The following is a 27,315-nucleotide window of genomic DNA, read 5'->3' on the forward strand; positions in this document are numbered from 1 at the left end:
AGCATTTTAAAAAATAAAATGTTGCATTTGTAGAGTAATTTATTTAAAATTATAATTTATTGAAAAAACTTTATTTATTTTTTGTTTAGTAATGACATTTCACATCTACAGAAACACAAGATTGAATCGTAATTTACACATTGCTACTATTCTGTTTCTTTTATTTCAATATATATCCGGTCTAGGGTTTCTCATTTCCCGGGAAATTTGCCTCCAGCGGGATTACGAAACAAATAATTTCTTTTCCCGGGATCCCGGGAAATTCCGGGATGAGATAGTAAAATAGAACATACAGGAATATCATAAATTCGAATAATTTAATTTATTTTCTAGTAACTAACTAAAAGTGTAGGGCCAATCTCATCCATACGGACACGTTAGGCTCAATTAATTTATGTTCTCCTACATTATAAGATGAAAGTAAAATAAAACGTTTCATTGGGAGTTTTAATGATTACGAAAAAAAAATACTAATTTATTTCTAAAGATGAAATAAAAAATAAAGTGCGATGAGTGATATTTACTTTCAGCAAGTCTCCACTGCTCAATGATGCGCAAACACAATACATAGATATTACACTAGGTGTTACCCGCGACTTCGTCCGCGGAGGTTTTGAAAGCAAACCCCATTTACATTCAATATTTCAATAATCATAGTAATTGTTAGTTCTATATAACACCTACCGCTGAAGAGAATTACCGCGAATCAAACGAACTATTTTCAATTTGATCAATTTTCTGGAGCGTTNCCGCGACTTCGTCCGCGGAGGTTTTGAAAGCAAACCCCATTTACATTCAATATTTCAATAATCATAGTAATTGTTAGTTCTATATAACACCTACCGCTGAAGAGAATTACCGCGAATCAAACGAACTATTTTCAATTTGATCAATTTTCTGGAGCGTTTACAATCGTTCTATAATCGAACCAATATACAATAACAAATTCGAATTTAAAACGGTTCAAACATTTTTAAAATCGAAATAGATAAAAATATTTATAGCAATGTCTGAAATGTTATCAAATTAATACACCTAAGTACTCAATGAAGACTAAACGTAGTTGAAAACAAAAAATCGCATCTAAAATAGTACAGTAGAAGCCGTTTTTCCGGTTAACCCTTAATGCTCTCCCTCTCCCCCCGCGGGGGAATTTCTAGAAATCCCTTCTTAGTGTGCGTTTTCATGACGTACCCTAACTGTGTACCAAATTTCACCTCTGTAGGTCCAGCGGTTTGCTCTGGGCAATGATGAATCAGTGAGTCATTCAGTCAGTCAGGACAAGCAATTTTATATATATAGATGAACTAACAAGTAGAGACTTGTAAAGCATAGGTAATAATATGCAGCAAGAAACCTCAAAATTTCTCTTTTAGGTGAGTCTTCAAGATGCAACTTTTCTTATAATAAATAATAGAAAGAAAACCTGACATGGTAAATTATTATTGAAATGCGAGATTTCCCGGGAAAATAAAATTTCCCGGGATTTTTCTCGTAGGGAATAAACGGCGAGAATCCCGGGAAAACGGGATCCCGGGATCGAAACACTACAGGCACGTATGCATTTTACGGACTACGAATGTTTGAAAGGATTTCTTCCATAAAATTAATCGATTCTAGACTAATTTCACTGAACATTTCCAAAACACGTATATTTTTTTGGGAATAATCATATAAACTATGCTATAAACAAAAAAAATTGTAGGATTACTTACCGAGTGTGCATCGTTCTACGACGCTATTGCTTAAGCTTGTTTTCGTCGCGGAGCGGCGCATCGAACGGCAGGTGCGTGTTTCCCGATAAATTATTTCTCTGCGAAAAATTTGCTGAACTTTAGAGACATCATTAATATAAATATAATTTTTTTGGCCGTTAAGTAATAAATGGTTTTTAGTAGGTCCGCTACTCGGTTTGTGCAATATCCGCTATTGGTCTAGATTCGACCAATTCTGTCGCGACACGAGTCGCCGATGACGTTTTACCGTATCATACGAGTCTCTTTTAGCACGTTTATACGAATACGATCGCAATTTTTTCGCCGTTATATACGAATCCGTATAATATGAACCCGTTTTGTAGGGGAGTCTATTGTAAATGAGTTTTTTGGAGTCTTCTAACCTGAATCTGTAGGTAATTCATTGAAAAACTTTCATGCTTTTCCTTTCTTTTTCACCAGACACCCACACTCAACTCCATACGACTTTGCCATTGCTGCTGTAGATAAATTCTTATTTTCGAATTTCACGGAAAACTATGTTATTATTTACCATAGATCAGTGGTTCCCAAACTTTTTTGATTCTAGGCGCCTTTGCCCAAATGCAGATTTTTCAAAGGCGCCATATGTCAAATTCTAACAAGTGCATGAATTTAAATTCTAACATAAAAATTTTATACCATTTCGTGGCGCCCCTGTAAGGAAGCCGCAGTGCACACCTTGGGAACCGCTGCAATAGATAATGGGTGGCTATTGATAAATCTTCATCTAGAAATTGTAGCCCAGGGAATGCTATGTTTATGGAAAGAAACAGCCATTAACAAACACCTTTTTTAAAACTCTCCGTTCTGTGAACACTAAGAAAAACTTTTATTTCAAGCCCAAAACCGGGTTTGGAATAAAGGTGATGAGGGACGAGGTCCGACATATTCGAGACAGACCCATTCCCAAAAAATTCTTGGGGTTTATCAACCATCCGGATCCTCCAGAGCAGAGGATAACGTCGTAATGCTTCGACCATCAGGCCTCCATGTGGTAAAATATACCAGTATATTTACGTCCATCCACTAATGTACTAACCTGATCTTAATCCATTCATTAAAAGATAAATTAACTTCAAAACTGTCAATGCAAAAAGCTCTTACGAGTCTTGTGCTGGCTGCTATCTTGTTTTCTGGCGCGTTGAGCACAGAAAAAGACGTTTACAACTTTCCGGCAGCAACAGATGATTTTGAACTCTCCCATAGGGTGGACATAATGTCAAAAAGATGTCATTTTGCCGTCCGCAAGATCTTGAATTAATTGTAGCCACACTTTTCAAAGTTTCTCTCCAATAATTCACTCTGTCATTGTCTAGTTTTTCTCCCATTAGTAATGGATACCCATTGCAGCAATGTGGATGCTAGATATCTCTTGCTTCTTGATTTTTTTGTCCATAGTATTTGCTCAAACCCCTACCATCATTAGCCAATCCCAATTTAAAATAATGATCGATGAGATCCGCAGATAAGAAGCTATACTGCTATTGATGTAGGTTAGGTACAGAGCCATTTCTTTTGATTTTCATGTAGCAGTTGAATAGAGGCATACGGAGAATCATTAAAATGCGATCTGTTTGTGTCACATTGCACCAGGAACTGCTCTAGGTATTTCGTAGCCTAGGGCTTACTGAAGTCCAATGGGGCCCATTTTTTGTTAATACAAATAATAATAATAAAATAATAATGATAATTTATAGTAACTATTTTTACTATACGATAAGTGCTCATTGTTAATGAAAAAGTATTAAAAATTTATGATAATTCAATTTTTGTGAGCCCTTGACACTTAGGGATCCAGGGCTTAAGTTCTATTAAGGACTATTAGTTCCTATGTAGATCCGCCCCTGCATTGCAATCAAATGGCCCTTCCGATTGACAAGGACCAAGGACCGTTGTACCATGCATCTCAAGTTATTCTAAATTGTCGCAGCAAACTATGCTCAGAATGACAAGAAAATAAAACATTACATTACTGCTGATCAGGATTACCTAACTTATTTTTAAACTCTAAAGAAGGCCTTTTAGTAATCCCATTATGGATTTGGTCAAGCCAAAAATGAAGTGATGGGTGGCAAGAGTAGGACCACCACCTGAAAAATTCATGGGGTTTTTGGCCCATCCAGATTTGATTCCAGTTCCCCAAAGTAAGGTAGGCTGCCACTCTAATTGCTGGCTCTTCAGCTTAACTTGTTACTCATCAGCTTCTGAAAGCACAGGATTTAGGAGCAGGGGCAACATGATATGATTTTCAGCCATTTGCAAATCTGAATTTGCTGCCACAGCTACAGTAACAAGTCTTATGTCAGGACTGTTTCCTGAAAGTGTGTGTGATTTTCATTGATGCGGAAACAACTGATTCAATGTTTTCTTAATTTTTTCCTTTTATTTCAGAACATGAGAAGATCCTAAGAAACAAGAGGCTCTTGATTCTTAGGATCTTCTCATGTTCTGAATTTTAAGTTTACAATAAGATATGTAAACAATTAAACATTTTTGTTTTATTAATTTTATGATTATTATAATCACATTTAGAGTTTTGTATATTTTTGATAGAACATAAGTTAGAACACTTGCTGATTCTTTAGTTACATTGATAACAAACTGCAGCTTATGTTTACTTACTTGTTGGGAAGTAAAAGGTTTCTAATAAAGTCTCATTGGTTGGGGCTTGGGGCCTCACTGGCCTTGAGAGCCTCTTAACATTCTCCTGCTCAACATGATCCTTATTCCATTTGACAGCGTAAAATCCAAAACCTTAAAATAAGTTATTTGTAAATAAAAGTACTTCAATTAAAATATCAATCCCAAAGTATTTAAATAGAAATTAAAATAATTTTTATTTGAAGTACTGTCCAGCTCTGCAGTACTTTGTAAATATTTCATTATTAAATTTGAATGAAAAAAAAAGTATATCAGTGATTTAGTTTCTTCCAGTGAAGCATTCCTAGACCCAATTTCATAAGGAATACTCATTTGTGCAACTGAGTGGCACCACTCGATCATAAGTACCAGCATCTCGGACAAACCACTCAAAAATGATCCATACGAAAAGCTCTAGGTTACTTGGTGGAGGGGATCTGTATCTCTCGGCCACATATGTGTATCGCTAACATAAGTGTGAAAACTTACCTTCAGAATACAAGGATTTCAATGGGAAGTCGAATGGATATGACTCAGTGGTGTGCCTGAAAGTGATCTAAATCTTAATATATATGTTGGTTAAAAAACTTTTGGCCTATCTTTCATAATTAAATAGTTAATTGACACAATTCTGATCTTGATCCAGGTTCACAACTATGCCTGTAAACAAATTATATGCAGTATAATGTTAAATTAGAATCAAAATTATTTTCTAGCATACCCCAATTATAAATAATACAATAAAATTGGTTAAAATTCAAATAAAATCAAATATGACATTGAATATTATTATTAGAGAAATTTTATTTTAAACCTTATCTTTTTTTCCCTTTCTAAATAATTAGATTAATTTTATAATACAATTTACAGTATATATATTTTCTTCATTTGTACATAAACTTTAAATATGTATATATATTTTATGTATATCAGTTAATAAATTACAATTATTCACATATATATATAATCTTGCAAAAATTGTCTACAGTTGTGTTTTGTTTAGTATGGAATTTGGTTTTGATAATACTGAATCATGTCGTAAGTACGTGTACGGAAGTTAAGAGTGGAATCGTGGATTATTTTGATCATATATGCTGCGGCTTCCTTCTCGGTGGCATTCGGAGCCATTCGTGTTCGTAACAACTTAATAGTCTGGCCTCTAAAACATGGTAAACCGGTATCCAGCATGAGAGTAACCAAAGATATTATAGTTTCTCTGTGTGGCCTGAATAGAAATTGATATAATAATTAAATGTCGTTATTGGATGTCACTTCCCTAACTTTAAATACAATGATATTTTACGTACCTTACAGCTAAATATGCTTGGACGCAGAGTTCTTTAAACCATCGGAATGGTGGAGCATCCATCTTTCCTCCCATGATCATCACCATTTCATCAGTCAGTTTGATATCTGGTTCGAATCCTAGGTTGCCGCCAGGTGAACTCTCAAACATGAAGCCAAAATCTTTACAAAAGATATTTATAAATATTTTATGAAGAGTTAATAATAAAATTAGGAAGATTTAATAAATAACTGATAAAATTTTCATCAATTTTCTCTCACCTATATGAATAATGTGACCATCTGTATCGAGCATAATATTTCCGTTGTGTCTGTCCTTTATTTGTAGAAGAAACCCTATCACGCTGTACGCAGCCATACTTTTAATAAAATTTCTTCTTGCCTTTAATGTGAGAATTCATAAATTATTTATCTAAATTTTAATATTTTATCATACAAAATTTATTATATCCCGTTTAAAACGTTTGAATCTTACAATCTGGAATTTCTTAGTTGTTTCATCTCCGTACTTGGTAATAAAGTATTCATACATTCCAATATCGGTCTGACGACCCAACTGGTCTCTTGATTTCGCATTTGGTACGCATTCAATAACTCCACACTAAATAAATAATATAAACAAGCTAATTATAAATAATATAAACAAGCTAAAACTAGACTTTTCAGTTATAAATTTCTGTACGTACACCAGGTGCAGTGGCAACAACTCTATACGGAAACAAAAATAAATCCAGTCCAACTTGTTTAAATATATTTTGAAACAATGCTATTACTTGTAAAGCAAGCATATCCTGTAAAAATTAATGATTTCGGATTAAACGACCTATAATTAAAGTTTTAATTTATCCTATAATTAAAGTTTAAGTATCGAATATACAAACCTGTCTCACATCGTCTCCGACTTTAAAAATCGCTGCTTGCTCATACTCCATCCCTATTGAATCCGAAATCTTTGGCTTTCCTGTCTGTACTGCGGCAAGTACTTGATTTTCTAATTCTTGTATTCCGCAATGTCTAACTTTAAATTTCGCTAAGAAAGGTGCCTTGGCAGCACTAAAAACAGAATTATTTATTTAATATTCTTTATCCTACCTCTTGTTAAATTTAAAGAACAATAAAATAAAATACCTCTGCAGAGGAATGCCAGATGTGTAATCGATATCTATCACAAGAGCTTCAGGATTTGAAGGTAAATAACAACCTGGTTGGACTTTAATTTTACTCAAACAGTCGAGGCAAGCTTTTTTTCGTTCCGGTCCTTTAGGGAAAGGTCTAATAATACAAACATTAAATTTAGACGAGACTTGCCACACAAATTATTAAATTAGAACTATGCTTTTATTACCTGATCTGACCCGAAACAGCTGTAATTTTAGTGAAAAAGTCAAATTCTCTTTCATAGAATTGTTTAGCTGGTCCTGATAAAGATCCAATGATAGTATTCATGATATGATCAAGTGGATCATAAAGATCATCTGTTGAAATATATTGTGGTTTTAAATACTTAGTGTTTAATCCTTCAATTTACTAAGTTTAGAAAAAAAAAACTAACTTACGATCTTGCTGATGTCCGTCTTCGTCAAGATACATGTTAGTTTTCATATTCCAAATGAGTTGATGTGCTAATAATTGAGATTTACTGGTTGCAGTTTTAATAAATTCAGTTACATAACCCATCTGCAATTTGTTATGTCATAATTAATATAATAAAATAATTATTAGTTTAGCTGCTAAATGATTTAATTAAAAATAAATTGATTTTCTACATCTCTCTGTGTAACCTGCAATTATTTTTGAATGTTAACTTACAAAATTTTTCCTCATAGTCTAATATAAATGAGAATCAACTCTTAGGTTAATAAATTCCATAATAATTACTTTAATTTACTACAGTGTTTGAACTGTTTTTCTCAATCTAAGCATACAAAAGTTGATCTTCTCATAATTAAATAGTCTACGTTAATTAATACATTCAATCTGACAACATTTTTACAATCTGATCGTGATGATTTTGGCCAGATGGTAAGGGATAAACTGAATATATTTGATTAAATCACTCATGAGAATTTCTGTGATTCCAAAGTGGAGTTGTATTCGCTAGAGTGACTCTCTTTACCACATCAATCACTCAGTTATGTATATTGAGACATTAGGAAGTTAGTTTTATTTTGTTTCTGCTTTATAACACTCTTGCATAGAAAATTTGATGTTTGTGGTTTAAATATGTGACCAAATAGTGACTGTACTGTTCAATATTTTCTGATTTACAGATACTTTATTTCAATTTGAATGCTGCAGCAACTATTCTTAAATTTGAAACATCTCATTGAACAATATTCATTCATTTATCTATCTTGTGACATCAAACAGATAATTTCAAAGATTATTCTTGCCATTTCAATTAATGCTTTTTTCTGGTACAGTACATATTATATTCTATTTATAACATAAGATCTTCCTTACTGACATAATATGATTTATATGACACAATTATAACTATGCATATCATATACAGTAATATCAAGTTTACAAAAATATTTAAGCAAAGCTAAGTCAAAAGTAGATCAGATAAGAATTCCAATTCATCATACGGCCTTTATACTGAGTTGTTTTGGGACAACATTAAACTTTAACAAGACAGATTCTTAGTAACATTAAAGGTTTCAATTTACCAAACTAGATTATAATTTCATTATTTTATTACATAAACATTTAACACTAAATACAAAATACTGTATAAAACTTACTGTGTCATATCTCACAGCTTGAACAAGTTGTGGTATAAGGAACAGAATAATGTCCTATTAATAAAAAGTTATTGTTAATTTGTTTTGTTGAAATTTTATTATTATTTTAACAAGTTTTACGCTTACTGGAGAATAAGACGCCAAAACTCTAACTGCATACTGTGCAGTGATAGGATGAGGTGGATACTGACGAGAGAAAAATGCCAAAGCTTGAACTGGAGATATCCTTGACCAAATTAACATATGAGTCAACTATTTTAAAAATAAAGAAAGTTTAAATATTTACAATTATTAATGCTTAAATTATAAAAAAAAATTTACCTCGGAGGAATCGTTTACAACACTATCAGGTAATGTTAAATATTGCAAAGCTTCTGGAAGATGTGATACTGCTCCTGGATTCAATCGGACTAGTCTGGTGATTTCCAACTTCAATGCTTCACTATTGTTGTATCTGAAATATTTTAAGAAATTAATGCAGCTCTTAATATTAGCTGCCATAGATAAATATGGAGGAGCACCTTCGAGGTAAATAGATAGCCAAGGTTGGAGATATATCCCAAGCCAAACGAGCTATTTCTCTTGAGACACGATCCGTTGTTGGCTGACTTCTCCATGATGCAATAACATCTTCTTCGGGTACATGCAGCTCCGTCAGTCCAATAGGATTATACCAAGTAATCAAAAACTCAATTTCGACAGCCTTAAAAAAGAATCTCCCATTAATTGATGATAAAAATTCATTACTACAGTTTTTACAGTTAAAATGGAGAGAACATACTAGCAATCCTAAGATCAAATTGCGTTTCTTAACATAATCTTTAACAAAAAATTCTGTGTTGTTATCTCTTCTTCCAGAACCTCGACCACCTGACGAGCGTCTAGAGATTGTGGATAGATTACTGCTAAGGGGTACTGTATTGATCCATCCGGAGGGAGTCGTACGAGCTTGAGAAAGATCCGAGCTTCCACGTAATTCTGAATTCATGTTCAGTGTAATCACATTGTGTGTATTACTCTCCCATAAATCTGCTAAAACTCATTTCTATTAGAATATATCTCGTTAATAATTTAATTATTTACAAAAAGCTCATTACCGGCTAAAAGATTAGCTTTAAGATACTTTTTATCTGTAAAAAGACAGTGCCAAAACTTTATTAATGTAAGTATATCTTCACGCAATTCGGCTCCTTTCTGTAACGGACACATGACTGGCCCACTAGAATAAATACAATTATTATTATGTAGTTATTAAATTATTACTGCCTCATTAGATATCTAATTATTAGCTTTATCCGTACCAAAAATAGTCGAGTGCTGCAGAATAAATTCGTTCTCTCAAAACACTTTTAGCAATTGAACGTGGCAAAATATCTCCTTGTAACAGTGAAAGTCCACAGGTTAGTAATCTAAAAGCAATGTTAATGTAAATTTATTTTTATCTTTTTTAAAAGTTTTATGCCAATTTATTCCTTTACCTGAATCTAGTCCCCATAGAAATAATGTGTCGATGATTACAACTAGCTTTTCCAACACTAACGGATAAGGAACGATGAAGCATGTTTGCAAATATCTCCACTTGATCTAAGCTATAGTACTTTGCTATTTCTATTCTTTCTGCTAAAAACTAGAAAATTTTATAATTATTACTGTTACTATTATATATAACATAACATAACATAAAATGTTCAAAACACTGTTTTACCTTAACCCAAATTGCATGAGATGCTATGAAAGGAGGATTAGAAGGTGAATAAGAACCAGATACAGCACAAGGGTCTTTTAATTCTGGATCTTCACTAAATAAACCCATTTGTTTATCAATTGTCATATACCAAGCTGCAGACATTTCTTGCAGAAACTTTAGGAAAATAAAATATTTGAAACTTTTTTTTTTTTAAACTTAATAAACTACATAATAATCACTTACTTGCAATTCAAGATCTGATCTAGCAGCCAATAACCACTGCCAGCATGCAACCGTGTTTCTCATTCCTTCTTCAGAGAACATTTCTATTGGAGACCAGCATAAAGCATGTAATAACGAACGATCTACTCCTGTAAGTAACAACATTTATTCAAATATAAGGCTTTCTAATCGCAAATTTTTCAAAATTTAACTATATTATAATGAAACAGCCAAGTATAAAGCAACGTAATTATTACATCGCATTACTATTTTATTACTTACTACAAATATCCTATAAGTTATTAGCTCTTAAATGATAAAATTGTACAGAATAATCTTTGGATTATGGGAGAAGGACACTTGGGCAATTTGCCAAGAGGGAGATGTCTCCCAAGTAAACTTCTTCCGTGAAATAAATAAAAAATTATCAGTATTTCTTCAAAACACTAATATATTTTCCTGGAATTTGGGTTATTTAGTGCCAAAGTTGCCACTTGGCGATATTTTTATTAAAGTGGCAATAAAAACCCTAATCTGCTTATTTTGACATTTGGCATAAAATTGAATTACAAAGCATGCGTTGGAAAAAACGGCAGAATGTCGAGCTCCCACGCACCATACATCTAGCAATGTTGCAACATTACATGGGAAAATTCAAACAGAAAAGCGGGAAGCGATGCAGAGAACAGAAGACAGTTTTCTTGCAATGCCACTCACGGTTTCTGGATTGGGAATATCTTATAAACTGGAAGAAAATCTGGAAAATTTTCTGGAGTGACATTTTTTCACTTTGATCTTTTTCGGTCGACTAAAGCATAAAAATTTTGACATGACAGACTGTGCAAAATACTATTTAAGCATTGTGATCAAACATGTTATTCATAATTATTCATTAAAAAATTATTCAAAAGTGATTCCTATTTGTAAGTGACAGCTTAGCATGTCACTTTTGCTTTGCAGAATACACTTATCCCTCTTTTTCCGTGGTGATATGTTCCGAAGAATGCCACGTAAAAAGGAATTGTGTAAAAAAGTACAGTATATGCATCATGTAGAAAAATGCTTAATAGGATCCACAACTTCAATGGAATGAAAAAATAAGCAATAAAGAACTTGCACAAATGTCATTGCTCCACCTCCTGTGCTATATTTGTGCCGTACTCTTCGTGGAATTGTATATAGTTTGGCTTGCATCTGAACGTTTATCACATGTAGACATTTTGCCATCTTGGCAAAACATGCATTTTACTTTCCCAATATGTTATGTGTAACAGAAATATGGGAATATTTTTACATTTTTGGACTCAGGACCTTGAAACATCGAGAAATGCAAAAAACATTTCAAGGTTTCTTTCTGAATGCATGGATGTGTGCATGCGTAGTGGGCACAATTGTGTTCACCCAATTTGAAACTTAATAATTTCCATTACTTTTGTCAAAAATTTTTGAAATTTTGCAGGGAGATTTGTGTATTAGGGAGATCGATGCTATCAAATTTCAGTAGTTAAAAGTTGAAGGGATTGTGAATCGTATCTCAAGCATGATTGGACTTAACAAAGATTTTACTTGATATTAACATTCACAATATTTTTATAAAATTCACCTCTACCCTCAAAATTAAGCCTTTTGCCATTTTATAATAACTAAAAATATAAAAAGTTTTTATAAAATCTCATAAATAATGATGCCACACACAAATTTATTTGTTTAATAATATAAAATTTATTTTTTAATTAAGATCTCATAATAGCCTGGAAAGTTATGCAACTCGTTCCTAGATTTCTTTTTACTGGGTTATTTAACAACTCTTACTAGTCAAAACACCAATTGGTACAAAAGTAAAATTTTAATGTTTAGCAGAGTTGATCCATACAAAGATGACTCAAATTCATTCTTAGAGGATCGTAGTTCGTAGCCAAAGGTAGAATATGGTGGCATCTGTTCTTAACAACCCAATTTTTAACTCTTAACCACACAAAAGAATATACAAATCACTTAAAGCACAATTTTGTAGCAAGTGGCTGGGTTAATCCAAAGATTTTTATAAAGAACATACCTTTCCTAGCAAGAGAAATTTAAGTACAGTCAAACCTCAATTTTCAAATGCCTCACTTTTATTTGCCCTGGTTGCTGAACAAGCTATTTGGCAAAAACCGATCACAGACAGTCAACTCCCCTACACTTCCTACGTTAAAGAAAATCAACAGCCTGACCAATCAATGACAGAACTACTGATTCTGAAGTCAGTGGTGCTGAGATTGCCCACCTCATTAGATATCAATGTGCATGCAGAAAAGATACTATTTCCATTTTTTGGTATGCGCCGCAGTTAAATCTAAATCAAATTAATTAATAAGAACTGCATTTATTGACATTCATGTAATATAAATGGCATCCAAGAATTCATGTTTTTATATTTATTTTATATATATAAAATATAGAACAGATATACATGTTATATATAATAATAATATATTATATTGCATTTACACACACTTTTATGAATGAAATACTGCTAAAAAGATTTTTAAAAAAGGGGTTTTTGGGGGAATTGAGAATAGATTAACCCATCTTTTATTGTTTCTTATGAAAAATTTGTTTCAGCTTAAGAATCAATCAGTTTTCGAACAACTTTTAGGAACAAATTAAGTTTGGAAGCCAAGGTTTGACTTTATAGTATAACCCCTGATTATTTAAGGTAATGTGAATTGATCAGATAAAACAAACAGCTAAGATAATTTCAGATTAAAACTTACAAATGTTAAAGATTTATACGTATCATTTTTAAGCCTCTTTACACAACTTACTGAATTTAATCATATATAACAACAACAGTTTTTACATCATTTATTACACAGCTAATTACATAAATTAATTTTAAAGAATAAAAATGTGTGTTATTGTATTTACATTTTAATATGAATGGTTTGTTTCAAATTGAAGTTAAATGATAAAAAAAAATAATACATATTATGAAATAATTTGTTTATGTTATAATTTTGAAGTTTCTTTTATGAATTACAGACTAAGAAATGTAATATACTCACTTACAAGTTAGCCTCAGATAATGCAGAATCCCAATTAATCGGGATTTGAATAATTGGGGTTCTACTGTGTAAATCTATTAGTTAAAAGAAAGAGAAAAAATAGTCAAATTATTAACTTAATAACGATTATAGAATTAATACTAACATTTTTGCTTTTGAATATAATTATTATTATTTATTAAATTCTTTCTAACTGTGGGCACTGAGGGCCGATTGCAGAGACAAAGTTTACAGGCCGATGGCAGTTTACAGATCGGGTAGACCGCTGTTCAGAAAAATTTCATTGCAGAGACGGCGTTTCTCGCCTGCCACAATGTAGACAGCGATTAGAAACAAGTTATTTGACCTACTTTCTAGACTCACTGGACAGCGGGTTTAGAGGGCTTTTCAATTCGAGTGGTAGCTTTGTTCGTGGAAAAGTTTAGATAAAAACAGATATCGTTTCTTCGATAAATGTTGTAAACGGTACGAATCGACAAAATTATTCATTAATTAATTGCTCGGCGCAAAAACAACAAAATTAAATACTTTAAATTTGTTTTAAATGTTCCAATTTCGACATTCAAATGGGTGAAGACTTAAAACTTCAATTTAATTTAAATCAGATGCATTTATTTACAATTCGAGTATCGTGTCGGTTATAAAACGTTAATGCATTTCCGAGTCATTGTACTGTTAAACAAAAGAGACAATTTTAATAATTACAGAAATCTGTTTATAGATATTAAAAAAAATGCAATATTAATAATAAAATATTTAAAATTATTCATTTCGACAGTAATAAGATGTCGAAATAATTCCTTAAAAATCTATTCCGAAGACGAATTTCGAATTCGGTATAAATTTTCTAAATATGGATTTGTTCATATTTTAAACCGTATTGGCAACAAAATTAAATATCGAAATGGAAAAGGATTGTCATTAATTGCCGAACAATGATTTTGACGGCCTTAAGCTTTCGGATTATAGCTGACGACCATTTCTGACGTCACGAAGAAATAACCCGATTGGCCGAACGACTCCTAAAACAGAGGAGTAATAGCGAAGTAAGTAAGAGCCAATGTTTTGCCGAAGTTCGTTTAGAGAACGGCCAGAAATAGACGATCGTCGTCTTTGCAATGCATTTTAAACTGCGGTTCAGCCAGCCAACGGTTATAGGCCGTTCGTTGATAAACGTCGTTTAATGTAAATTCTGTCTCTGCAATCGGCCGTAAGGGTCTTCCTTGAATGCACAACATAGATTCAGCAGGTCAATAATTGGAGCAGCAGCAGTGATAGAAAAAATAAGTAGAGTACAGAGTAAAGAATAGATACATTCCAGTATACATCAAACAGTTCATCAGTAAATAGCAATGTACTAAACTGTGTTCCAATATTCACGGTCTCATATTCATCAGTGTAGCAACTGATATACGTCACACTCTTCAAGTCCTGAATATGGCGAGCTCTGATAAAGCAATATAGCTATCCACGATCATATTATCAACACCATTTTTACTACTTGTCTGTATTAACCTAAAGTTATTTTGATAAAATAAGTCTAAAAATGCCAATATAATGCTGTTTCCTCATCTTGTTGAGTTGACAGATGTTCCAGTAAAAGTTTATTAAACCATTCGCAGGCACCATTCACATCAGTTGTGGCTGTGACTAATACATACATGCATAATTGGTTCAAATGATCCCAATCCAGACTCAACATAAGTTTCTCAGAGTGTCAGACTGATACTTCTACTGTCCAGACATCAGTCATCTTATTAATTAAAAACTATGATCTAAATTATAAGTCAACAATTACCAGATTATATCGAGCTATTATTATATAATCCAATAGTTGTTGGCTTATTACATATGTACTGTACATCGAGTTTGTAGATGTTGTTTTATGTATATAATCTAAATTAACATAAAATGCCGTATTATTCATTTCTTTTTATATTGAAGCTATTTAATGTCATTCGACTTGGATGTAATTTAAAGTAAAAAAGTTATAAATAACTTCATAATAATTATTTTATACATTTACCTTTTGTTGCAATTAAAAGTGCGCAAACTCTAAATATACATTCTTTATGAATTCCTGGATCTAAAATAAATGTAATTATCTGAAATTTGTATGAATATATATATATTATTATAAAATATTAAAAAAATATACTTACCTGTCATTTTCCAACTTTCTTTCAATTCATTTAACAACTTTTTGGCTACATCTTTATTTGATAGACCAGATTCTTCAGATTTTGCCAGAAGTCCAGAAACCTAAAAGAATGATTTTATTTATATTATTCCAAAATATTATGATAATTTTTAATTTGGAAACTTTCTTTAAAAATTTCAATTTTTGATTGATAAAATTAAATATTTCAAATTTGCTTTAGAATAACTTTACAGACTCTTAACAAGAAATATAAAATTCATAAATGAAACAATGCAGATGGCCGAGGCAATTAAGGCATCGGCCAACTGTCCTATAGGGGATCCGGTGTCGAATCTGGAAAGCAACTTCCTAGGAATTCGTGGGCAGTCTGTTCCAGATATGCCGGATCCCATACCTCACCATCCGGCCACCTCACTGTAGGTTTGGCCAAATCTGTAATGTATAGGATTAAAAAGGCCATCTCAGTAGAAAGGGGAGGGAAAAATGTAAGCATCTGTCAATTAATATTTATTTTAATTAGTAACTACAGTATATGTATAAAATGTTATGATTCTGTAAATAATCATCATAGCTAATTAACAGTTTACTGTTTTGTTAAAATAAAATTTTAACAGAATTTTATGCTGAAAAACTGAATAATATTAAAATAAAATTAAATAATACTCCTAATTTAGTAAAGTATAAAAGAATATGAATTTTTTTTACATATACTATGCTTTTTTTTCCATCAACTTCTTAACAATAATATCAAATAAATAAATAAAACTTAAAGTTTGTACGTGTACATAAGTTAGAATTTTAAAAATAAGTTTATGTTAACTACAGTTATACAAAAAAATATAAAAACTATCTTGAGATGTAGACGTGGATGGATGAAAATTATGAAGTAATTACTTCATAATTAATAATTTATGACATTAACACTTTAAATAATATACTCGCCTCTCCAGAATATTTACAACGTAATCCCATTGCTGCTATAAATTCTGAACAATTATTTTTTACACAACCGGGCCATTTGTCGAGAGTAGAAACCTAATAAATAATATAAATTAAATATATACAGTTTGTTATATATTAATGTAGTAGTTAAACAAGTATACAACTACTGTAGAGAATCTTACGGGTAAAGGAGATGAAAGATGATTAAATCCGGCAAATTGTAAAATTGTCTCGACCGCCAAAGCTAACCCACTATGTTGTCGTAATCCGTCTGTTGCATGTTGTTCATTTGCTAAATATTCCTAGAATTGTATTTTATTTTTTTAATATAAAATCTTTTTTAAAACATTATTAAAAATTACAATTTTTGTTACCTTTAAATGAGATCGAGTAACGTTCGGTGCCCATTTCAAAGCTTCTTGAACGATGCCTCGACATCTGTCGGCAAAGTCTTTCACAATATGCTAAAAACATTCAATCAGTCTCTTAAAGATTTTTGTCTAGTTTCTTTACAATAAATAACACACATGGCCTTAATTTACAAAGCCTTTCAAAGTTATATCATACTCACTTCCCTCGCTTCCATTGTATCTGTAAGTATTAAAGTATACGAAGTATTTGGAATGGTTAATTCTGGATATTCTTCATTCGGATCCTACAATATCATGTTTTTGTATAAATAAAATCCAATAAGTAATTTAACTTTAAAATATTATGATACACACCAAATGTAATGATTGTGATAAAACTTGTAAAACATTAAGCATTGTCCATAATACAGTTCCACTCCATAATAAATGAGGAAATCTGAAATTCAAATTAAAAATAATATATATATATAAATATATATTGTTTTTAATCGTCAAATGTTTAATTTTTTTATAAAATAAAACATCTTACCTGTCAACGAGTCCTGCTAAATATTTATCAGCAACACGTCTGATTTGTTTTTGTGGATGATTGAATTTTATCAACAAAAAAGTAGCATGTTGTTCTAATTCTTCATCTCTTTCTCTATTACGTTGCTAAAAAAATAACACAAAAAATATGTTACTAGTATCATAAATTAACTATTTAAAAACTATTCCTAATGTCTTCATACACTACAGCTGACTCCATTATGAAAAACCAATTACAACTAACTTTTATGAAAAAATTAAAAGTAAAATTGCAATTATGAATGAGGCTTATCAGAGCTGTAGAACATGCTTATAGAAGTAAACAGTCAAAGAAACCAATGGTCTACAGAGGAAGTTATTTCTCTTAAAGGATATATGACCATTTCAAGAGAAATAACTTCCTCTGAATCTGGAATTTTAAAGATCCATCAAATTACCTCCATGCTTCTGCAAGCTGAGGGATGTTTTATTCCTTAACAAAGAAACCACATAAACATCACAAGCATATTTTAGAATTGGTTCATTTGATCTGCTACTCTTCTTGCTTCCTCTTCAATAATGAGATGTGTGTACAGGGTAAGGACTTCCTGATTTCGAGGACCCTCAAAATAGGATAAAATTTAAAAGCAAAAAAAATCTGGAACGCTCTCAAAACAATGCTAAAAACCAACTATTTTCTGCTTTACTAGAGACTACTAAAAGATCAAAAAACACAAAAATGTCATTGCAATGACTACTTCCTAAGTATATGTATATACTATAAACTACACCTCGCAAAGGATTACATTTAGACCATCAATTCCTTTAAACTTTTTACTCCTATGGACACAGTCTAAAGTTCTAATAAGCCTTTCAGAGCTGAATTTGTACCAAATAAAAGCTTAAATCAATGTGGAAAATTAAATTAAAATCATTGCACACTCATTAAAAGTAAAAATAGAAAGTTATTTTATTTAAAAATTTTTACCTTCATTGTCATGACATCTAAATAAGTTAAAAATACTTTATCGGCAACAGAAATAATGCACTGCCACATTCCAGCTTTATCTTTCTGAATGGACGGATCTTCCAAATACTGAAGCATACAGTGGAATGGAGTCTGACCATGTACATTTTGTACTCTAATACAAAACGAAAATTATTTAGAGCTGTTCTAAGAATGTATGAATATATATTTTGTAAGATTATATTATATTTTTACCTCATAATTTCCAACCGAAACACAGATAAAAGATAAGTACACTGGGCAAAATTAAGTTTATTTATCAATGGAGTAACCTCTTGAGGATGATCCAAAGAATTTAATATTTGATTTCTTAATTCTTGTATTTCACTCTAAAATACACGAATAATTCATTATGGTAACCAATAATTTAATCAGATTTACGATACAAAATTAGATATTTGTATTAACAAACTGCAATGGTTATAATTAATATTAATACCATAATATAAGTACCATGAGGGTACGACCCAAAAATTGGCAATGTTAATCAGCAAAAAACAAGTTATCATACACACTATTGTCCTTTATCTTCTTCAAAGTAGTCCCCATAGGAAAGTAAACACCTATCCCAATGTGCTTCCCATAAATAAAACTTATAAAAGTCATCATTCACAACAGTTCAATACTACATGTGATTCTTCCTGATTCTCATTTATTGCTGCAAATCTTCTCCCTTTCAGCTTACATTTAAGTTTGTAGAATAGGAAGGAGTCGCAGGAAACTAAATCTGGAGAATAAGGTATCATCATAAGCATATGTAGCTGAATGCCAAGAAATTCACACAGTCAAGCATATATGGGCTGGTAAGTTGTTGTGATAGAGAAAACAGTTTCTCTCCTGCCATTTTCTCTGCATATGTTCCCTTAGTTGCCTTAGGACATCACAGTAGAATGTCATGTTCACAGACTGACTATATGGGTCAAATTCCTTATGAACAATTCTGTCTGGGACAAAGAAACAGATCAACATCGACTTGATATTGGATTTTCACCTGACAAGCATTTTTGGAGTGCAAAGAATTGTGGATACTTCCATTTAGATGATTACTGTTTGGTTTCAGGATGATATCTGTAAACCTAACTCTCTGTGAGCTGCTTGTCATATGTCAGGAGTTTAAAGAGCTGTGGCCAGCTCTTTAAACTCCTGACATATGTTCGCAAAAACTGCTCCTCTGACAGCAATTTGGCATGAACTTAATAATAAGAGCAGTAATCTTCCTCATGCCCAGTTCCACAGATAGAATGCACTTACATGTATTAAAGGACAATCCCAGAATATCACAGCTCTTCAATGATCCATCAGCCCTCACTTTATCAATGTTTTCCAGCATCACACTTGTGGAGGAATGACCAGGACAGTCATCTTCACACTTCCGTCATGTCCAATCACCAGAAATAAAACAGTTCGACAGCCTTTTACTAGAGATTAAAGTTAAAAGTTCTAGTAAAGACTAAAAAAAGTTCACTGATTATAAGCCAAAAACCTGTAAAAATATATCATCAGTGGACTTTTTAATTGTTTTACATCATTTTTCAGAGGCATAACCTCTAATAAAAGGTCATCTCTGCAAAGCAAACATGGTTTTGTTCCTGGCAATTGGACAGGACAGATGTGTGAAGATGATTTATTTTCTTCTACGCTTTATATTGTGAAATATACAGTCTGTCTTTCTAATTGAAACATGTAAGTTATTTTAATTAATTGTAGCATACTATAAAACAAAAATTAGCACACTTATACAATGTTGTAAAGCAAGACAAGATAATATAAAAATTTTATATAAACATATTTATTATAATAATATAATAAAATCTTTCTAAAACAAGTAAAAATACTTACAACTGAAACTGTTTCATTCCTTATTGCAGAATTATATTGTAGTTCTGACCTCAAATGCTCTTTTGATACAAGGAGAGGAGATTTCGATGCTATTTCTTTAACTCCTTCGTACCATTCCTGAGGCCATAGACCTTTGTAAAAATTAATAATATATTTTAATATTGAAAGTGTCATAAAGTTTAACAAAATTTTGAAAATAATTAATTTTTCTAAATGTTAAGAAAAATTACCAGATCCAGTTGTGAATCCCATAACGACGCAATACAACCAAAAATCCCGAAACAATTTTAATAATCTTGGCTTGGGATTAGTGATTGGAGGAAGTCTTCTGATTAACTAGAGAAAAGTTTATTTATTCAACAGTTAAATATTTATAAGCATTAATACTAAACACTAAAATATTTTACTTACAACAGCAATTACTGGAATTAAAACCCCAAGGTTTCCAGCACTACTGGATGCCTAAAATTTAAAAAAATAAACCCAATAAAAGTTAATTTAACTGATTAAAGAATATGAATCTATGAGCACTAAGTTTTTGGCTCTATGGAAGGCTTATCATACACTATTGATGTCAGAGTAATCATGCAAAAGTGGAAAGACAGGTTTATTATGACGACAGTATGCATTTCGGACAGACAGCCTGTCTGAAATGCATACCATCATCATAATAAAGCCATGTATACCCACTTCTGGCCAACAATCTAACCAAAGTTGGGCTGCCTGCCATTGGATAAAGGTTGAGGCGTGTGGAACTTAGACGAATATAGGCTTACTAAATTGGCTCTGCAAAGTCATAACCTCATTGACAGATATTGACAGAATGGCTAAAATTGTAAAAATTAACATATAAATATGAAAATTTAGCCAAAAATTTTCCAAAATTTAATGCAAAATGGGCATGAAAGAAAACATTTTTGGGCATGAGACAATGAAGTCCTATGAAGTCTGGCTGCCCTGAGTCCTATTTATAAGTATGTACCAGTGCTGTATTTCTTAACAGTTGTAATATCTGCAATATATCGAGTTGAGGAATAATTCAAGAGCATTTTTTTTTCAAATTTAAAAATTCATGCAGAAATATTATAAAATGCATTGGCAAAATATTTTGTTATTTAAAAGAGAAGTTTTTGCTCTACAAGACAATGTGTTTTGATTTTTTAATTTTATTAATTTTGATGTATTTTCAGATCATTAAAATGGAATGACAATTGGACAAATCCAAGTATTGTCAACTCCATTTGCTTTTTGCATCTAATCGAGGTGTTACGGCCACCAAAGCTGCTTGTGAGATTTCTGCTGTATATAGAGAAGGAGCAATGCCTCAAAGTACCACCGTCATTGGTTTTCAAGCTTCAAAAAAATGAAAATTTTGACCTCAAGTATGAATCACACACCAGTTGCCCGAATGAGTTTGATGAAGAGCAATTGAATCAACTTCTTCACAAAAATCCATATCAAACAACCAGAGAATTGGTAGGATAGTTGGAATGTAATAAAAAAACTCAATTGGCAAGGTTTAGAAACTTGGCATTTGGGTGCTACACACATTGAGTGAAAACAACAAAAATCAACGCTCTGTAATTGCTGTTAGTTTGCTTGCTCAATGTCACTAAACACATGGTCACAAACAGCATTTTCTTTACTGCACTGTCACTGGTGATGAAAAATGGTGCATTTACATCAATATGAAGCAGGAAAAAGAATGGCTCAGCCCAGAAACACAAGCAACTCTGTTTACAAAACAAACCTTCATCCTCAAAAGACCATGCTGTGTATATGGTGGGATTGGGAAGACATAATTCATTACAAATTGCTTGAGCACAACCAAACATTCAATGTGGAACTCTATGTTCAATCACACTGACTCAATGAAGCAATTCAATAAAAAAGACCAAATAAGCGAAATAACGTTCTGCAACATGACAACACCCATCTTTACACTACCAATATGACCAAAACCTCAATTCAAGAACTCAAATGGAAAGTTCTGCCTCATCCTCCATACTCTCCAGACGTTGCACCATCATATTTTTATCTCTTTCAATCACTTTGTGCAGCATATCATTCAATAATGACCTGGAATTGAAGGCTTGATTGGATGAATTCTTTGAATCTAGACCAGGAGATTTCTATTGCCGTGGCATCAAAAACAATGGGAGGAAGTCGTAAACAACAACAGCAAGTATATTATTGATTACTTTGTTGTAGATTTTTTTGTATAAAATAAATTTGAAAAAAAAACTCATGAATTATTCTTCAACCCAATATTTCAACTTGTAATGTTGTATAAAGTACACAATAAATGGATTTTTTGAAACTAATTGATGTGACTTGTGGATTACTTAAGTTGTCTCACAATTACAAACCTAACAAGACAATGTGACTCACAATTTTTAGGCTTGCATGTGATCTGTAGCAATATAGCTAATGTTATAGAATAATTGCTAGATTTAAGAATTAATAAATTAAGTGAAACAACAAAATTAATATTGAAGATATACTAGACAAGTATCAGAAATATTACTAACTTTAAATGCTGCAGGAACTCTTTCACTTGCTCGTTTTCCTTCCAATCCTAATTGTACAAATAATTCCAAAAGTCTGACTAATAGTTCCTGTTGTTCAGCTTCTCCCTCTAAATTAGCTGCTACGTTGGCCAATGCATTAATCACAGCAAGAGAAACATGTCTACAATACAGTTTATCAATTGTTCATTAAAAATTAACAATTGGCTAAATAATTATAATAATAAACATACCTGTATCCTTGTTTCCTATCATCTACACTTCCAACATTATAAGCAGAACTTGATTCAACAGTTATCATAGTAAACATCTTCATCACTTCTTCATAAACGTGAGACTTTAAAGAGTAATTTATATTTAAAAAAAAAAACAATTCGATTTTATATTTTTAACTAATTATGTCGACAAGGTATACTTACATCACCCTTTGCAATAATCATACAGCCTAACTGATCAACAATAAGAGAATCAAAAGTAGAGGGAGGATGGCAAAAACGTTGCTGAAACACTTGAAGAATAAATTCCATTGTCCTGGGTGTGTCTTTTAAAGAAACTGCAACATGTCCCAATGCAACAATTGTATTGGTTGTTACAAGTGTTGATTCCCTATGTAATGTATTAAAAATAAATTTTATTTCTTGTTTACAATAAAAATGTGTTTATTTGAAATATAGGAAATACCTTAAGAACAATATTTGCTGCCTTCAACACAATAAACAATCAACAAAATCCATTAAAATATACACTAAAATACTAAATAACAATTGTAAAAATAACATATATCATAAAACAAAGTAGACGTTAAGTTATAGTATTCTATTCAAACATTCTATTTCTGAATGTCAAAACCTGAAGCAGGCCACTTAATATAGCTGAAAACATTAGTTTCATTCATTTGTATTAAACAATTTCTGCTGGAATTTGTGTTGAAGGTGTAACTTAACATTTGTAAGTTTCAGCTGATGACAGAAAACTGTATACAATTAAGAAGTGTACAGTATTTTTTTTACAAATTATTGAGAAAATTTTCTAAACTTGCTATTTATTTTATACAGATAAAAGTTAAATTTTATAAAAATAATATAATTCAATCAGTAATCCACTTTACAGTCTGAAAACAAAGATAATTTTCAACAGTTTTACACAAACTACAATAAAATATATCTTATTAAACAGTAAGAATTTAATACTTACATATCACTTTTTTCTGCCTGATATAAACGATTTGATACAGATGCTAAAAATGCCTGAACGCAATGAGAGTCGGTCTTTAAACCAGCTTTCAATGCCCTGTACAATACAATTTTATAATCGTTACTGTAATAAACAACTTTTAATTTAATTTAAAAATTTATTCATCTCTATATTTTTCCTTGACATACCTGCATAAATTTTCTATTGCGGTATCTCTCAGAGATTCAAATGCAGTTAATGAACTCGATACTGTTCCAGGACTGAGAGAAAAATTTGAGTTTTCTGTGACCATAATACTCAAAGCACCACTGCGCCCAGAATGATCAGATGGTTGTTTGTGTAACTTTAATAAAATTGGAGAAGGATTTAAAAGAAAATCCCTCAATGCCGTTATGCTGTAACTTGAAAGACTTGGAAATTTTTCAGCTAATCTCCCTAATCCCTATAAACAAAATCAACTATAAAATATCTTCTAACAAAGTGCAAATTCAATACACTCATTCTACTTTCTATAAGACTGTCATTTGAATTAATATACAATGAATTGGAAGATTAACAAAAAACTTATTTATATAGCTTTTCTAAATAAAGATTATTCTGTGTATTATATGTATAAATAAATTATTTCAATCACAGGTTATGTGGCAACTGCTACAAATCCAAGTTTACATTTTATATCAAACATGAAGAAATGTCATTAGTTTTTTCTGACATGCAGGTTTATGACAAATAAGATACAATATGTTGTTCTCATTGTTGTACAGTTAATCAAATTATAAACACAAAATTAAATATAGCATGTGTACACATTTCTAGATTTACAAGCTGTAACACTTCTCTGGCCCTAATTTACTGACACTAAAGCTGACTTTCTATGGGAAATTTTAAAGGATGAATGGCAATTCACAGATTTAATTCCATGAATTTAAGTTTGAGGAAGTGAGATGCTATAAATTGACAATGTAAAAACATTGGAAATGAAATACAATAGAACCCTTTTTCCAAACATTTCATTCAAAAAGCTTTGGGGATCAGAATCAGTAAAGTGTTACAGCTTACATATCCAGACATATGTAAATATTATATTTAATTTCATATCTAAAATTCAATTAACAGAGCGACTGTGAGAATAATGCAGTCATAAAACTTATATATGCGAAAAAACATTAATAATATACCTGAATATTTTTACTTACTTCTAAGCAAACTATTAAGAGAGGCATATGAGCCAATGCTAATTTATATGCGTGAGAAGAATTAATTTTTTCAGTTAATCGACAACATAAATTATCAGTTCCTACAGGAAAAAAAATAATTGTCAGTCAAAAATAAATTATATAATTTATCTGCTAATTAAAATCTCAAATTTACCCATTTCGTCTGACACCGCCCAAACTAAAAGATCAACGCAAGCAGCGTTAGTTTGTACATTTACTTTAAATTTATTAACAGTAGCGAAATTAGATTCTCTATCTTCTCTCTCGCTAGCATCGTGATGTTTTGTTTGCAGTTCTGTTTGTCCCGATAAGAAAAGACCTTTAACAAATTCCTGAACATCTCTCATAAAAGGTGGTGGCAAATCTAAAAAAATTAATAATAGTGTTACAATGTTTCTCAAAGATTATAATTATAATTTGAGAAATAATTACAAGTCAAAGTGAAAAACTTAAAAAGTTTAATTACCTTTTTGTCTTTGAAGAAGTTCTCTAAGCAATGTAACAATAACTAAGTTGAGTGTTTCACTAAATGTTTTATATGGAAAAATTTTAATTTGACCAGTCTAGAAATAATATTAATCAATATACTTTTAAATTAATTTAAATTTTATTTTAAAATTAAAATTAAATAAGAGTGAATATGTACCATATAAACTTCTCCTGCTTGATCATCAACAAAATGAAGGAATTCTTTTGTAAGCAATTTTTTAGCCTGAAAAATATTTTCAAAAATTAACAATAAACAAACAAAAAAACTGTCAAATTTCTTTTATCATCTTTAATTTATTAAATCTAAATTTTAAATTTTGGTCTTACTATAGCAAGTACTGTCTGTAGATGGACAATAGAAAACATTAATGGATTATCTTCGATAGACAACGAATCCAATGCCAAGATCTTTCCAAAACTGGATCCAAATTTATAAAAATACGAAGAAGAATCTTGAGTTACGGATGTTTGACTATATAACGAGGCTCTTTTATTCGAATGCTCAACGGAACCGGCTAATGATAACAAATCAGCACCAGAATCGTGACTAATGATTCCCGAAGATGAAATATTTCTAGACAATCCCGACAGTGTTCGAGGTATAATAGGTCGGAAACTGTTAAAAGTACGAAACTTTGAAACTTTATTTGATGAAGGAGTTCCAGTTTTATTTTCTATGCTTTCGCCGTTAATTTGGGAAACAGACGTCAATGGGAACAGTGAACATAGCAACGGACCAGATTTACTTGCACGACCAATAGCTCTTGCAGTTCCAATAAAAATTGGGAGTGTTGCTTTACAAAAAGTAACTGAAATTGAATCAGTATTATATTTTTAGTGGAGCAGAAATTTATTGATTTATTAAGAATATATCTTTTTTAAACACATATAAAGGTAAGTTTACACTGTCATATGAACTAATATGAACACTAACCAAACCAAAATGTTGCTCACATTATACTATATGACACAAACTGGGTTAAAACACAATTGGTTAAAAAGATTTGAATTCAAGGTGTAAAAAGTTAAACTGTCTTTTAAAAGTTGGAAAATTTTTTGGTTAAATTATACAAACTCACTTTTTGTACATTTCCAGCATTAACTTTACACACCGAATGAACATTTTGGCCCGATTTACAGGCCTGACTCAGGTTAGAAGTCGTCCAAAGATGGAGTTATGTTACATTTTAAAATGGAATAATTTGTCATAGACTCTGAATTATTCTACTTTAGAATGCAACATAACTCCTTCATCTTTGGACGCTTCTAACCCAAGGCAGGCCTGTAAATAGGGCCAAAAACATTAGTTCAGTGTGTAAAGTTAATGCTGAAAATGTACAAAAAGTGAATCTATATAATTGTAAAAAGTTGATTGACCAAAGAAACCAAAGTTCATCAAAAGTTCAATGAAAGGTGACAAACTGTCAGTTTGAATCTACTTCTTAGTGGTTCATATGACAATGTGTACATAACTTAAGTATATATACATGTAATACCTTTAGCAGTACTTCCTTTCGGACTTTTGGAATCTTTATAACTTTGACAGAAATTTGCTAAAACACCCAATAATTCAATCTGAGCTGAAATAATCTGTAAATAAAATGTTATATTATTATTATTTAAAACTAACACGTC

General features: G+C 31.4%; 1 protein-coding gene across 1 annotated transcript; it reads right to left on the reverse strand.

Annotated features, from left to right (window-relative positions):
- Positions 1–5,268: 5,268 nt before the first annotated feature.
- Positions 5,269–26,144, reverse strand: LOC111623617 (phosphatidylinositol 4-kinase alpha-like). Its single transcript, XM_023366259.1, has 42 exons — positions 26,008–26,144; positions 25,838–25,903; positions 25,658–25,716; positions 25,346–25,555; positions 25,171–25,271; positions 24,163–24,416; positions 23,975–24,070; positions 23,200–23,386; positions 23,014–23,117; positions 22,784–22,943; positions 20,664–20,714; positions 20,483–20,588; positions 20,253–20,383; positions 18,609–18,742; positions 18,375–18,528; positions 17,409–17,533; positions 17,234–17,315; positions 17,080–17,163; positions 16,883–16,972; positions 16,691–16,810; positions 16,509–16,601; positions 15,568–15,667; positions 15,432–15,491; positions 10,380–10,507; positions 10,155–10,310; positions 9,928–10,076; positions 9,751–9,858; positions 9,547–9,668; positions 9,231–9,481; positions 8,971–9,152; positions 8,771–8,903; positions 8,576–8,701; positions 8,450–8,503; positions 7,259–7,379; positions 7,048–7,177; positions 6,831–6,974; positions 6,584–6,755; positions 6,389–6,493; positions 6,178–6,303; positions 5,964–6,084; positions 5,705–5,864; positions 5,269–5,622 (listed from the first exon to the last, which is right to left on the reverse strand). The coding sequence occupies exons 2-42, from the start codon at positions 25,861–25,863 to the stop codon at positions 5,397–5,399; spliced, it is 5,241 nt and encodes a 1,746-aa protein (XP_023222027.1). The 5' UTR covers positions 25,864–25,903; positions 26,008–26,144; the 3' UTR covers positions 5,269–5,396.
- Positions 26,145–27,315: the final 1,171 nt, after the last annotated feature.

Source organism: Centruroides sculpturatus, unplaced genomic scaffold (genome assembly GCF_000671375.1).
Source record: "Centruroides sculpturatus isolate CEXI.00-Female unplaced genomic scaffold, Cexi_2.0 scaffold425, whole genome shotgun sequence".
Lineage (NCBI taxonomy): Eukaryota > Metazoa > Arthropoda > Arachnida > Scorpiones > Buthidae > Centruroides > Centruroides sculpturatus.